Source organism: Loxodonta africana, chromosome 5 (assembly GCF_030014295.1).
Source record: "Loxodonta africana isolate mLoxAfr1 chromosome 5, mLoxAfr1.hap2, whole genome shotgun sequence".
Classification (NCBI taxonomy): domain Eukaryota; kingdom Metazoa; phylum Chordata; class Mammalia; order Proboscidea; family Elephantidae; genus Loxodonta; species Loxodonta africana.
In genome coordinates, this window is record NC_087346.1 from 101,199,428 (window position 1) to 101,214,998 (window position 15,571).

The window sequence follows — 15,571 nt, forward strand, 5'->3', positions numbered from 1 at the left end:
AACTATATGTGACAGACTGACTTGATTTGTAAACGTTCACTTGAAGCTCAATAAAAGTTAATAAAAAAAAAAAAGAAGAAGTGGCTAAATAAACTATGCTACATCTGCATACAGAATGTTGTTGTTGCTGTGTACCACCAAGCCAATTCCAACTCATAGTGACCCCTATGACAGAGGAGAGCTGCCCCACAGGGTTTCCAATGCTGTAATCTTTACGGAAGCAGATTGCCAGGTCTTGAATGTTACATCTCAAAAAGAATGATGAAGTGCCAATATAAAAGGATCTCCACAATACTTGTTTTTAAAGGATCTCAGCAAAATTCAAACAGTATATATGATATGCTCCCATTTGTATTTTTTGCATTAAGACTCTTTCTGGACAGATTCATGAGAAATTACCAAAAACAGCTACCCCTGAGGAAGGGACCTGGGGATGAAAGAGAGACTACTTTTCATTGTACACACATTTTTGTATTTTTTAAAGACTAATGTGCATGGAAACCCTGGTAGAACAGTGGTTAAGTGCTACGGATGCTAACCAAAAGGTCAGCAGTTCTAATCCACCAGGCGTTCTTGGAAACTATGGGGCAGTTCTACTCTGTCCTATCGGGTCGCTATGAGTCAGAATCAACTCAACAGCAATGGGTTTGGTTTTGTTTTTTTTAACATGCATGTATGGCTTTTTCAAAAAGTTAATACATTAATAAGTTAATAATGAATGAAATAGAGACAATTACAACTACTTTGTAGGATAGTTGTAAAGATTAAATCAACTATCTGAGTAGTATAACCGGCACATAGCTCAAATGGTAGCTATTCTTCAATTTCATTTTTATAAGCAACATGCCTAAGCTACGTAGCTTATAAGCCGACTCCCAATGATTCCTGCTTCCTACTATCACTGCCTTTGTGTATTTCCCTTTTCTTGAGTGTGGGTTGGACTTACTAACTTGCTTCTAACAAAAAGAACAGGCAAAAATGATGGGTGTCACTTCCAAGATTAAGTTACAAAAAACTGTAGTTTCAATCTTTTCACACTCTCTGCGGCTCTTTATGCTTCCTTACTCTGATGAAGCAAGCCACCGTGCTGTCAGCTGCTATACGGAGGGGCCCAGGTGGCAAGAAACTAAGAGAGGTTTCCAGCTAACAACCAGAGAGAAACTGAGACCTCAGTCCAACAGCCCATGAAAATTCAATCCTGCCGACAACAAGAACGAGCACTGAGGTGACTGCTGCCGGGCAAACACCATGATTGCAGCCTTGTGAGAGAGAGACCTGGGCCAGTTAGCTGCATCCAGATTCCTGACTCACAGAAACTGTGAGATCATAAATGTTGCTCTTTAAACCACTAAGTGTTGGGTAATTTGCTGCACCAAACCAGTTGCCATCGAGTCGATTCTGACTCACAGTGACCCCATGTGTATCAGATTGAACTGTACTCCATAAGGTTTTCAATGGCTGATTTTTCTGAAGCAGACTGCCAGACCCTTCTTCTAAGGCACCTCTTCATGGACTCAAACTATAACCTTTCGGTCAGCAGCCAAGTGCTTTAACCATTTGCACCATCCAGGGACTCCAATTTGTTGCAGAGCAATGGGTAAATCATACAGTATCTAATACGTAACACCAATAATATTATGTTCCAGAAAAGCTTTTCAGACTGAGAGTGCAGTCTGGTAAGTAACAAAACTAGGCACAAAGGAATAAACTCAAACAATATTATCCCAGTCCATACCTGTCCTCCTCTCGCCAGCATGCTAACCCATATAGTACTGGTGGGCCGGGAAGAATTCTCCAGACATGATCTACACTCTCCTGTGTAGGCATATTTAGAATCCTTTTTGGCAAACACATAAACTGTGTTCGTCGCCATTTTCTCTTGAGCAATCAGCACCTATATGGGCAATAAGAAAGTCAGTCATAAAACCCAAAAGGCACTTGAAGTATAAAGAAGAGTACAGTTTGCATCTTAAACTGATCACATATAAGGATACGTATAATCTCAGTTATCTTTCCTCTAAATTCATCCAAAACATCACTGAAACATTATTCTTGAACTTTACAAACTCCATTTTGTACAAATGCTTCATAGAAATAAGTATCTGATATATTTTATATACCACTAAATAAATTCAGTTGTGAACCCTTAAATTCAACCGCCACTTCCAGGTTATTCTGTATAAAAGTTTACTTTTTAATTTCAATTTGAATAATCTTTAAATATTATTTTATAATTTTTTTTTTTTTTTTAAATAATGCTACTATACCTTTTCAGATCCATTAATAATGAAATAGCCACCAGGATCCAAGGGGCATTCATTTAACTCACAAAGATCACGATCTGTTAAGCCATTCAACAGGCAGTAAGTTGAACGCAACATAATTGGAATTTTTCCTATAAAGGTTTTCTGATGCTGAGTCTGAAGTTGTTCTTCACCTTCTTTAATGACTGTCTTTGTTATATCAACATAAAGTGGAGCAGAATACCTTTGAAAATAAAAATAGTTCACAGTTAGGTAACAGCAGTATGTTTGCTAAAGCATAAACCCTCAATTGGTTAAAAAAAAAATGACATCTCAAATTCTATTTCACTATTATTTTTCAGCTGCTGACAGGAAAAACTATTTCTTACGTGAGATTTCTTAATCTAGCTTCATTTGGCATCATTGGTGAAGGGGCACCATCTCTTTCCCAATGGGTAGGCTTGGAGAGGTAAATTTGTTCAAACTTCAGCAAATATCTTGGCTGAAATTAAAAAAAAAAAAAAAAAAAGGATAAATTTTCCTCATAAAAGTTTTAATAATTTTATTTTAACCAATATTAACATTTTAAATAGAAATTCTATGAAATGGCAAAATTAATCCATTTTACTGATATGGTGACTCTCCAAAGTCAACATCCACATTCCATAGATGACAAGTTTTATACTTAATTGCTTCTTTAAGGCAGAAGACAGAGCCCTGGTGGCACAGTGGTTAAGAGCTCAGCTGCTAACCAAAAGGATGGAAGTTCAAATCCACCAGCCACCCCTTGGAAACCCTATGGGGCAGTTCTACTCTGTCCTACAGGGTCGCTATGAGTCAGAATCGACTCAACAGCAACAGGTTTTTTTTGTTTTGTTTTGTTTTTTAAGGAAGAAAGGAAAAAGATATTTAATATACCCCAATAAAGACTGTACATTCCATATGCTTGGAGTCTATATCAAACAGTAGTGTCAGGAAAATAAAAAATTGACTCTTCAAATGAATATACATAAAATCCTAATGAACCTACACAAAGGACTGAGAACTGCCAACCCTGGTTTACTACTACTTAGCCTACAGCGCTCACCCCCACACCCCCACAAAAAAAGCTTTCAATTAAATTATCTATTTGCTGCCCAATAAGCCAAGATCCATGACAACAAAGTTTTAGAGATAAACAGATTTCTCTCTAAATCAAATCTCAAAGAAGGAGAAGATGGGACTAAGCAGACCTATAGGTAAATGACAGACATCCACGTTCCTCGAGCTGAAGTAGGTAAAGGACAAAGAGAACTGGTGGTGCTAAGGAACCCAAGAGAAGCCATCTCTTCACTCCTTATTTCCACCCCCATTACTCCAGTCCAGCACCTCCTTATCCTAAACCTACGTTATGCTAAGATTTTAATCTGCTTTCATCCTTTTCCTATTCCAAGTAAATAACATTTCCAAAGCAACCGTCCTAAAATCATGCTTTATACATATTCTTCAACAATCTTTCAACAACTCCCTATGTTATCCAAACCTTCTACAATCTGGTTCCACCTTCTATAACCTGGTTCCACTAACATCTATCAAAAACAGATCAAACTAAAAATCATATATGGATTGTGTGGTACCACCCTAACCCCAAGCCAAATATACCAAGTACTTTCTTGTTGAAATGGCTAAGCATCATTTCTCTACTAAGTCCTACCCGCCCTTCCAGGTCAGCTTAAGTTCCTGCCATCTTTTCAATAAAGCTCTGATACCCAAGCTGTAGAGATCTGTTCCTCCTGCAGTACTTACAGTTCTGGCACTTTGAATGTGCTCTGTTGTATTGTATCTCACTTATTATGCAAAGACCAAGAAGAAAAATAACCTGAAGATAAAAAAAGGCCTTTCATGCCACTATTTCCAGCACAGTGCCAGAAAAGCCAATTACTTTTAACAGTAGAATTCTGTGTAGCATCTCCCACTAGAATGAGAGTAAGTGACCAGCCCTTAGGGACTTAGCCACAGAGAAGAGGTGCTAGACTGGTGAGAAATAACAACCTCTCCCTATCGCTTACTCTATTTCGCACTCTGTTTTCCAGTTTTCTCTGGCTCTCAAAGCCCAACACGCTCCCACAGCTGCCTCTCCACCTCTCCAAAATTGAGTAATATCATTATGTTCGACTACTTACTTCTTTACAATCACTCAGGTAAAGATCAGATTATAAAATTATACCACTGCAATGATTTCAATGATGTTAAAGATATGAATATGTGTGAACAAAAACTATTAAGAACTGAGAAAAATTAAAATAGCTGGTAGGTTGATTTTCTTTCACTCTCTCTCATAATGTTATAATGTACTTCAGGAAATAAGTAAAAATTGAGAGGAAAAGTGCCTCAAATGCTTTTTCTTTTATAATTCCTTCACTGTGAAGGAAAAAGTAGTTATCTAAAGCAATAGTACTATTTCTGGTTGGTTTCTCTTAGTTACTCACCACATTTCTAAGTTCCCTCTTCTCAACTATTAAATACCTACTGGATGGCGCAAATGGTTAAGCACTTGGCTATTAATGGGAAGGTTGGTGGTTTGAAACGACCCAGAGGCACCTCAGAAGAAAGGCCTTGCAATCTACTTCTGAAAGATCACAGCCACTGAAAACCCTAGAGTGCAGTTCTAATTTGAAACACATGGGGTCAGCCATGAGTCACAATCGATAAATCAGCAAGTGATTTTTTGCTTTTCGTTTTTCTTTTTTATCTGAATAAGAATTAGGACTTTAGATTACTTGCAAAAATGCATCTCTCTATTAGCATAAATAAACAAATCAGGAGCTAACTGAAAATGCTATATAAATATATTGTTAAAATCACCTACTGGCTTTTTTTTTTTTACCTTTCTGTCTGGAGAAAGGGGAAAGGCTGAAATTTCAAACCACTACTCTTCTTTTACTTATGCTGCTTTATTAAAACAAACATCTTACCGGTTCTTCAACTTCTCCACTCGCATGCTGAGCTTCAGCCTGTAGGTCTATCGGTGGAGCATCTTCCACAATTCTTTGAACGGACATCTGAATAAACTCATCAAAAGAATCCAGCTGTTGTCTGACCAAGCCTTTCTCATCAAAATAGGAACTGTGAAAATATTTGAGTTTATAATCATTTACAACTCAGTGATGTTTTCTATTCATTTCCCCATTTTTAAATTCAACAAATACTCATTAAATACCAACTGTATGCCAATCACTGCACAAGATGCTATGAGGTATCCAGAAAAGGGGTAAGACCAGGGGCATTTTCTTTGTATAACTTATTTTAAGTTTGGGAAACAAGGCCTATATAGATAAAATAATAAAAGCACAATATTAGAACTACAAGGAATCACTTATTTAAAAATGTCTTTTACCCACAAATTTCATCTAACTCCTTTGAAACATTTCTTCAAAGTGTCAAGAAAGGAAACTAAAGAAAATGGACAAAAATGAAAACAAAGACTCTAATTCAAGTCAGATTCAGAAGAGGGTGTAGAAGGAGGGAAATCACTGCTGATGTCAGAGATCATAGCTGAAAGCAGAATACAAGATGTTGACCTGTGTTTTATTGACTATGCAAAGGCATTCAACTGTGTGGATCATAACAAATTTTGGATAACATTGCAAAGAATGGGAATGCCAGAACACTTAGTTGTGTTCATGCAGAACCTCTACATGGACCAAGAGGCAGTTATTTGAACAGAACAAGGGGATACAGCATGGTTTAAAAATAAGAAAAGGTTTGTGTCGGGGTTGTATCCTTTCACCATACTTATTCAATCTGTATGCTGAGCAAATAAGCCAAGAAGCTAAACTGTGTGAAGAATGAATATTATGACTGAAGGAAGGCTCATTAACGACCTGCGATATGCAGATTAACAAACCCTTGCTGGCTAAAAGTGAAGAGGACTTGAAGAACTTACTGGTGAAGACCAAAGACTACAGCCTTCACTATGGACAACACCTAAACACAAAGAAAACAAAAGTTCTCACAACTGAACCAATAAACGACATCATGATAAAAAGTGAAATGACTGACGATGTCAAGGATTTCATTTTATTTGTATCCACAATCAACACCCATGGCAGCAGCAGTCAGGAAATCAGATGATGCACAGCACTGGGCAAATCTACTGCAAAAGACCTCTTTAAAGTATTAAAAAGAAAAGATGTCTCTTTGAGGACTAAGGTGCACCTAACCCAAGCCATGCCAGTTTCAATCACCTCATATGCACCCAAAAGCTGGACAAGGAAGAAGGAAGATCGAAGAATTAATTGATGCGTCTGCATTACAGTGTTGGGGAAGAGTGTTGAATATACCATGGACTGCCAGAAGAATGAACAAATCTGTCTTGGAAGAAGTAAAGCCAGAATGCTCCTTAGAAGCAAGGATGATCAGACTTCATCTCACTTATTTGGACATGTTATTAGGAGGGACCAGTCCCTGGTGAAGGACACCATGCTTAGCAGAGGGTCAGCAAAAGAGAGGAAGACCTTCAACAAGCTAGACTGACACAGTGACTGCAACAATGGGCTCGGGCATGGCAACCACCATAAGGATGGCAGAGGAACGGGCAGTGTATTGTCCTGTTGTACACAGGGTCATGTTATGAACTGATTTTTACCTCCTAAAAATGTGTGTCAACTTGGCAAGGCCATGATTTTCAGTACTGTGCGGTTGTCCACTATTTTATGATCTGATATGATTATCCATGTGTTGTAAATCCTAGCCTCCATGTGGCAGGATTAGAGGCAGTTATGTTAATGAGTCAGGACTCAGTATAAAGTATTAGGTTTTATCTTGAGTCAATCTCTTTTGAGATAAAAAAGAGAATAGAGTAGAGGGACCTCATTACCACCAAGCAAGAAGAGCAAGGAGCAGAATGCATCCTTTGGATCTGAGGTCCCTACACTGGGAAGCTGCTAGACCAGGGGAAGACTGATGACAAGGACCTTCCCCCAAAGCCAACAGAGACAGAATGCCTTCCCCTGGAGCTGACACTCTGAATTTTGACTTCTAGTCTCCTCAACTGTGAGAAAATAAACAGAAGTTTATTTTATGATTGTAACTGCTCCTTGCTCTTCTTGCTTGGTGGTAATGAGGTCCCTCTACTCTATTCTCTTTTTTATCTCAAAAGAGATTGACTCAAGATAAAACCTAATACTTTATACTGAGTCCTGACTCATTAACATAACTGCCTCTAATCCTGCCACATGGAGGCTGTTTGTTGAAGCCATCCACTTGGGGTCTAGATAACTAAGAGAGGTCATTATGAGTCAGAGCCAACTTGACAGCACCTAATAACAATAATCTGAACAAAAGGGAGAATGGTTATAACAATGACTAAAGTTGAAAATATATTAGAATATCAATTTTTAAAGATCATTAGTTCTATTTGAACTTATTGAGGGTGAAATGAGAGCAAGTCACATAAGTGAAAATACTCAGCAAGTAAATACAGATAAAAAATGGAGCATGAGTGAGAGAAGGCAGACAATCTAAAAGCACAGACTTTATTGTTTACAAGGAATGCTCGCACAGATGAGGGATGGGGAAAGGATACATACTAAAGACACAAGTAGACATAAGCGCAAGAGGAATCTCAACAAATCATTCTCCACCCCCACCCAGGAACAACTGTATTATAGCTGGGTTTCATAGAGACCAGAAGAGCTCTGACATCTAACAAAACCCTACTGAGTGGATTATATCATCACCCCTCAGCAGTAGGAATTGCCCCACCACCACCACCCCATGTCTGAACTCCTTCACCTCGTGACCCACTGCATCTTGTATCTGTGAGACTGCCTTAGCTTCTGTTCCCCTCAGCCCAGTAACTACTGACTCCTCCATGCTCACTTCAATATTCTGAGACAATATGCATAGCCCAGCTAATCACCAGCCTCCTATTTTGGCATCATCAGGTCATCTCAGAGGTCACTGGTAGGCCTACAGATTGCGTTTGGTCAAGGCCCCTGCATGATCCAATCAACCATGACCACCAGTACCAGAAGTTAGGCTCTGCGATAGAGAACACAGCACACAACCATCCATCCGGAAGGTATAGCCTAAAGAGTGGCCAGGCAATTTCCTTCAGTAGAGGTTGTGGGCTAATAGGAAAGAAATTTCATATAACCACCTGGTTCAGCCACTGCTATGTCAGAAACATATAGAAGATACTGTCTGTAACATAAATAGCAATGGCTTTTATGGGCAATTTAAAACAAAAAAATCTTCTCAAACTCTAGACAAGTATCATCACACAAAGAAAATGAGCCATAAGCTACTTCCCCCAAAACCATTAGAACAATGTTTCAGTAGAATGCTAACCTTCAAATTCCTAAACCACACAACTATTTCATATTTATGTTATCTACTAGCATGATTATTTTGCCAGAGGTCAACTTACTGGTGTTATTCATGACATAAAATAATATCACATTCATGTTACTCAGTAATGATCATGTGACATTAAAAAATGAAAAAATAGAATTTCACCTCACAATAGTTAAGGTACCGACCAAGAGTTAATTTTTAAAAATCAAACATTTACTTTTCAACAAAAGATAAATGTTGTAACTGCTCACAATAGAGTATATTATTCCTGAACAAGAGTAGTTTTTATGTTAAAAACTACTCTTTTTTGCCTAAAATAAAAATGTCTTTTCTACCTAGAAGCTATAGAATACAGGCATAGCCCACAGAACATCTACTCTGTTGCTGTTTCCTAGTAAAACGCCTCTTGGTTTTTAACACCCAAACATCATAGAACATACTTGTGTCTCAATACAAAGTTTTTCTAGTCTTTTAATAAGAAAAACATATACTTAACATCCTGCAGTGTGATGGATTGCTTTTGTGTGGCCTTTCTAGCCATGCTCTTATAACTTCCACCCAAATGACTAGGCGGGACTATGTGACAGGGTGATTACAGCCCACCAAGGGGATACACATCTCAAAAACTCAATGCATTTTTAACGTAACACTGTCCAAGAAAGAATTCAATTATACTCCAAGTACAACTGGCAGAATGTCAGGAGCATGTGTTCTTTGAAAAGGGGAGAGGATGTCAAACCAAAGGATGTGTATCTTGGAATGTTACTGCAATTAAAGTAACTTTCAGTTTGGTGATCGGAGAGCAGAGTTGTTGGCATTTTATATTCTAGCTTAACAGGATGTTACTTCGTTACTTAAGTTACTTTTCTTACCTATACATAAAGCTTCTTATTGAGTTTTACTGAGTTACACTTAGAATTGGATGGGGATTTGGGTTGAAATACAACCAAATAACTTTATCCATTTAAAATAATGAGAAAACTTAGCTTAACTAGTAAAGAACATCTGCCTTGAGCATTATGCTCTCTTCAGATCTAGATGTATGGGACCAAACTGACAACAGCCAACTAGAAAGATTAGATAGGAACCTTAGAGGGCAGTGAATTTAGTTAATGGAGGAGAACAACTCAGAAAAGGAGGATGAGAATGTTTGCACAACTCAGTGTCACTAAATGGTACATACAGAAACTATTGAATTAGTGTATGTTTTTGCTGTGTATATTCCCACCCAAAAAATAAAATAAAAATAAAGAGAAAACCAAGGGATCAAATTAACATCATCAGTAACAGGATAAATAGACATCGTTTCCCTCCTGATATAATGTGCTCAGAATAGGCTACCACTTTTGCCAAAAGTGAATCTACTTATGAGAAAACATCAGACAAACCCAAACTGAGGGGCATTCTACAAAAATGTCAATGTCATGAAAGAAAGAAAAAAAACCTGAGAAATTATTCCAGATTAATGAAGTCTAAAAAATTAGTCATGATAAGTAAATGCAATATGTGAACCAAGATTGGATCCAGGATCAGGAAAAAAAAAACTTCTTTTTCTCTTGCTATAAATGACATTAGTGGCATAATTGGCAAAGTCAGGTAAGGTCTGTAGATTAAATAACAGTATTGCATCAGTATTAATTTCCTCATCTTGATCACTGTAATGTGATTACACAATAGAATGTCCTTATTTTTAGGAACTACATACTGAACTATTTAGAGGTAAAGGCATAGACCTGCAACATTCTCTCAAATGTTTCAGGAAAAAAATAATACAAACACAGAGAAAAAGAAAGAATATGTGATAAAAGGTAAACATTCAGGGAATGTTCAGGGAATTCCAGTGTAACTTTCTATAAATTTGAAACATTTTAAAAATAAAAGTTGAAATATACAAATAAGTTGAAAAACAGGCTCCCATGTAGCTTATTCATGTAAAACACCTGATTTTCCCAGGAGAGAATTATCAGGAAATCCTTACTTGTTACAGCGCCTTTTGTTTGGTCTAAAAAGTTACCTGATTACAATCCAGCATGCTTCTTGCCACAAATCCGGGGTGATTTCATCATCATCCTCATCATATTGCATATCTGCAAAAACAAAATTTTGTTTTCATCTGCAATAAAATACCACTAGTTAAGTGATGAGATTTACATATTTACTCTCTGCAATGGCAATTACCCATCTATCTAAATAAAAAGCAATCCTTTTACTACACTTCTGAAATTTCAGTTATATTAAGGAAACAGTGTATGTCTATATCATATAGGTATTCTTCTGATTTACAAAGAAGTTTTATTACAAAGGTTCAATATAAACTGTGTGGATTGGTAAACTTCTCAGCTTGTCCAGAAAGTCCAAATCCATGTAATTCTCATGTATAGCTGACCATAATAATTGGGAGCAAGCTCAAAATCCTCTGATCAATAAGCTCCTCAGAGACCTGAGCCAGAGGTAAAGGTATAGAGGTAAGCTAAAAAACAATTCCAACAGCTGGGCAATACCCAAAGGTGGGGAGGGCTATCACAGCAACATTTCCAACATGTACAGGTGTGGCAGATTGTATTTTCCAAAGATGGTGTTATGAACAGAATTGTGTCCACCAAAAGATACGCAGAAGTCCTAAACCCTGTACCTGTGAATGTTATCGTGTTTGGGGAAATAGGATCTTTCTTTGAAGATACTATCAGTTAAAGTATACCAGAGTAGGGTGGTATACTACTGATCCTTATCCCTTCTGAGTGGTGTTTTATAAAATGAGAGAACAAACACAGAGATAAGGACCCACACACAGGGCAAAGACATCATGTGAAGATATATCTACAAGTGGCAAAGGAAAGCAGCAAACAAACACCAAGGCTTAGCACCAGAAGCTAGGAGAGGCAGGAACAGTTCTCTCTAAGTTCTCAGAAAGAACTGGTATGGCCCATACCCTGATCTGGACTTGTGGCCTCCAGAACTGTGAATAAATTTCTGTTCTTGAAAGTCATCCACTTTGAGCTATTGTTATGGCAGCCCCAGGAAACTAAGACAGATGGCCACAATCATAGCCATATGCTCTTCTACAATGTGACCTAGACACTCCTACCAAACCATCAAGAGATGCTCTTCCCTTGAGTTGGGGTCGGCTTTTGATGACTCGCCCAGTAAGAGAATGCAACAGAAGTGACGCTGCATGACCCCAGACGCTACGTCAAAAAAAAAAAAAGAGCTATGTACCCACCTCGTTCAATGAAACACTTACTTCTGGAAGCCTAAACTGGAGCCCTGGTAGTGCAGTGGTTAAGAGCTCGGCTGCTAACCAAAAGGTCAGCAGCTTGAATCCACCAGCCATTCCTTGGAAACCCCATGGGGCAGTTCTACACTGCCCTGTAAAGTCGCTATGAGTCGGAATTGACGCGACAGCAACGGGTTTGGCTTTTTGGCTTTGAACTGCTATGTAACAAGTCCTACTACTCTGAGGCTGCTACACTGTGAGGAAACTCAAACCACTCGGAGAAGCCACTCCAGTCAGCAATCCCCATCCTTCAGTCCTCCTACACTAGGTAACAGGTGTGAGTAAACACTCCAGATCATCCAGGCCCAGTTGTCAAGTCAACATCCAGTATTCGCAGTTGAACCTCAGACATTGGATAATAGACAAGCCATTCCTACTACGCCCTGTCCAAATTCCACACTCATAGAAGAATCCATGAGCATAACAAAATGATTTTTTAAGCAGATAATTTTGGGGTTGTTGTGCAGCTATGAAGGAGCCCTGGAGGCACAAGTGGTTAAGTACTCGCTTGGCTGCTAACTGAAAGTTTGGCGGTTCAAACCCACAAGCCACTCTGCAGGAGAAAGACCTACCATTCTGCTTCCGTAAGGATTATAGTCAAGAAAACCCTACGGGGCAGTTGTACTGTCACATGGGGTCACTTGATGGCACACAACATGCAGCTGTAGTAACCGGAATACGGCATTTGTAAAATCACTGTGCACTGGCCCTCTAGTAATTATTCTATCTTCTCATGTGAAAGATTGTGTGCTGTATTTTCACTTGTTTTATATTCTGAACTGTAGTCTGTAAAATTTAAGGCTTTCCATTCAATATGTGAAACATAGCCAAATTTTAAGAAATGCTTCTCAAATGAACTGGAGTTACTAATCTCTGCATATGCGGGAAGAGGGGGAAAGACTAAGGTATCTAAGATAGCTAGCTCAGAGGTTTCTAGCTTTGATGACAGATTAGAGGTTATAACACTGCCCTGTAAGAAAAGCGGGAAGCCTGGTAGCATAGTGGTTAAGAACTACGGCTGCTAACCAAAATGCTGGCAGTTCAAATCCACCAGGTGCTTCTTGTCAACTCTATGGGACAGTTCTACTCTATCATATAAGGTCATTATGAGTTGGAATTGACTCGATGGCAACAGGTTTGGTTTTTTGTTTTGGTGGGCAAAGGAGGCCTGATGGTACAGTGGTTAAGAACTCAGCTGCTAACAGAAAGGTTGGTGGTTTGAACCTACCAGCCCCTCTGTAGGAGAAAGATGTGGCAGTCTCTTTCTGTAAACATTTTCAGCCTTGGAAACCGTCTAGGGCAGTTCTACCCTGTCCTCCAGGGTCACTATGAGTCAGAATCGACTTGATGGCAATAGGTATAGAAAAATAGGTAGGAAGGTGAGAAACCCACTCCCATTGAATTGACTCATAGCAATCCCATAGGACAGAGGAGAACTGCCCACAGGGTTTCCAAGGCTGTAAACCTTTATGGGAGCAGAATGCCACATCTGTCTCCCACAGAGTGGCTGGTGGGTTCAAACTGCCAACCTTTTTGGGTTAGCAGTCAAGTTCTTTCACCACTGCAGCACTAGGGAAGATGAAATGATGAGGCCAACTTTAGGCATGTGTGTAAATTTATACTTACCCTTTTAAATACTTCCAGTATGCAACTGAATATGAAGCTCAAATGAGGGAGTCTAAATTACAAAGATTTAGGAATTATTAACAAATGGGTAAAAGAATAAAAAGAGTTTATGTAAAGAAATAAGACAAAAGACAAGAAATAAATATCACTGCTGTTTGAGAGTCATGTGAAGGAAAATGAAGCCATGAAAAAGGAGACTCATTTATTGATTCATGCTTTCAGAAAATATTTATTGAGTGTGAGTGTCTACTATGTCCCAGGCATTGGAGATACCACCAGCGGGGAGATTATACCTGTTTCAGAGACACAGAAAAGACTAAGTCAATTAAGGGGAAGGACAAAGTGATACGGACACTCTTAACCAGGGCCTGTGGAGGTCAGGAAAGACTTCCCAAAAGCTGAGCTGCAACTTGATGCATGAACAACGGCAAATCAGGCAAAAGGAGAGGGTGAAAATGGGAGGAGTTGAGAAAGGAGTATTCCAACCAGAAAAAAACAACTTGTTCAAAGACTCCATGATGAAAGATAGTAAAGCATATTCAGAGAATATAAGGACAATGTAACTGACTCAAGGAGTATGAAGCTGGAAGTGGTAAGAAGAGTTTTCAACTTTTTACCAAAAGCATTTTACAAAACCATTCTAAGATTTTAGCATGGGTGTACCTAGCTCAAATTTTCATTTAGAAAGATCATTATGGTACACTCTGGAGAGTGGTCTGTAGGGGCAGGAAGACTGGAAGTGGGGAAATCAGTTACAAGCCTGGAGAAGGAATGTAGGCAAGAGATGGTGGTGGCATGAACTAGAACTGTGGCAGAGGAGAGAGAGAGAAGTGACCAAATTTGACATATTTAGGAGACAGAACCACCAATCAGGGGCCAAAGAGGGGAATCAAGAATGATGCTCAGGCTTCAGGCTTGAACAACAGAGGAGGATGGTACCATCCACCGAGATGGAGAACACAGGAGGAAGCAGCTTTGGAAGGGGCCTAGGTAGAAGAAAATGGTAAGCTGAGTTTGGGCAGTGATGAGTTTGAGGGGCCTGGAAGACATCCAAGTGAAGTTGTCTACTGGTAGGTAGATATGCAACAAGACATCTGGGCTGGAAATACATAATCAGAAGTACCTATATATAAATGATGACTGTAGTCATAAAGAAAAAATAAGATAATCCAATGAGAATATCAGTGGGAGAAAATGCGAGAGAAAGTGAAGAGGTAAAAAGAATCAAGTGAAAAGTGAAATGGCAGAAAGGTGGAGTAAGCTTCCAGGAGGAAGTCATCAACGATGTCAAATAACAGAAGGTTCAAGACAAAGTTTAAAGAATGTCTATCTAATTTATTAACTGAAAAGTCACCAACAGTCTTAGTAAGAGCTGTTTTAATGCAGTGATGTGAGCAGAATCAGACTGTAATGGGTTGAGGAAAAACTGAAAGACAGGAATTGGAAACATGCAGAGCCTGTTCCTTTTAGTAAGCGTGGCTATGAATGGAAAGAGGAAGACAAAAATACCGGGAGAAAAAAAAAGAAAACAGTGAAAAGAGGGTTTAACTGTGAATGGTGTATCCTGTGAATGACATCTAATATTTTACACAGAAACCAGATGAAAAGTAGTGTCTGAAAACTGATAAGATGGTGTCTAACAGATTTCAAAAGGCACAGACGTGAATGGAATGTACTCAATCCTAGAGCATTCATGAACATGATAACTTTAACTCTTTTTCCACAGGCATTATTATTATACATCGCTAATAAGAATGTAAAATTGTACAATTACCTTGGCGGTCACTTGGCACCATCTATCAAAATGTTAAATGTGTCTAACATTTGAACCAACAATTCTATACCCAGGAATTTATTCGAGACATACTTGTACGTGGGAAAAAAAACATATGTACAAGATTATGAACCACTGTTTGAACTAGAAAAAGACTGGAAATAACCAATGTCCATCAACAAGACACTACCTAATTAAGTTACAGATATCCATACAAACTAGGTTAACTATGGTAGAAAAACGAGGCTTTCTATATACTAATAGAAAATCTCCTAAATTTATTAAGCAAAAAATAAAAGTGCAGAGAAGTGTGAA

General features: G+C 38.6%; 1 protein-coding gene across 1 annotated transcript in view; it reads right to left on the minus strand.

Annotated features, from left to right (window-relative positions):
• Nucleotides 1-15,571, minus strand: part of POLR2B (RNA polymerase II subunit B) — a 52,198-nt gene that overhangs the window by 34,234 nt on the left and 2,393 nt on the right. The window contains exons 2-6 of the mRNA XM_064285757.1: nt 10,597-10,669; nt 5,198-5,348; nt 2,633-2,745; nt 2,268-2,487; nt 1,736-1,894 (exon numbers count right to left, since the gene is read on the minus strand). Coding sequence (XP_064141827.1) covers nt 1,736-1,894; nt 2,268-2,487; nt 2,633-2,745; nt 5,198-5,348; nt 10,597-10,669 — 716 coding nt within the window. The remainder of the gene's footprint in view (nt 1-1,735; nt 1,895-2,267; nt 2,488-2,632; nt 2,746-5,197; nt 5,349-10,596; nt 10,670-15,571) is intronic.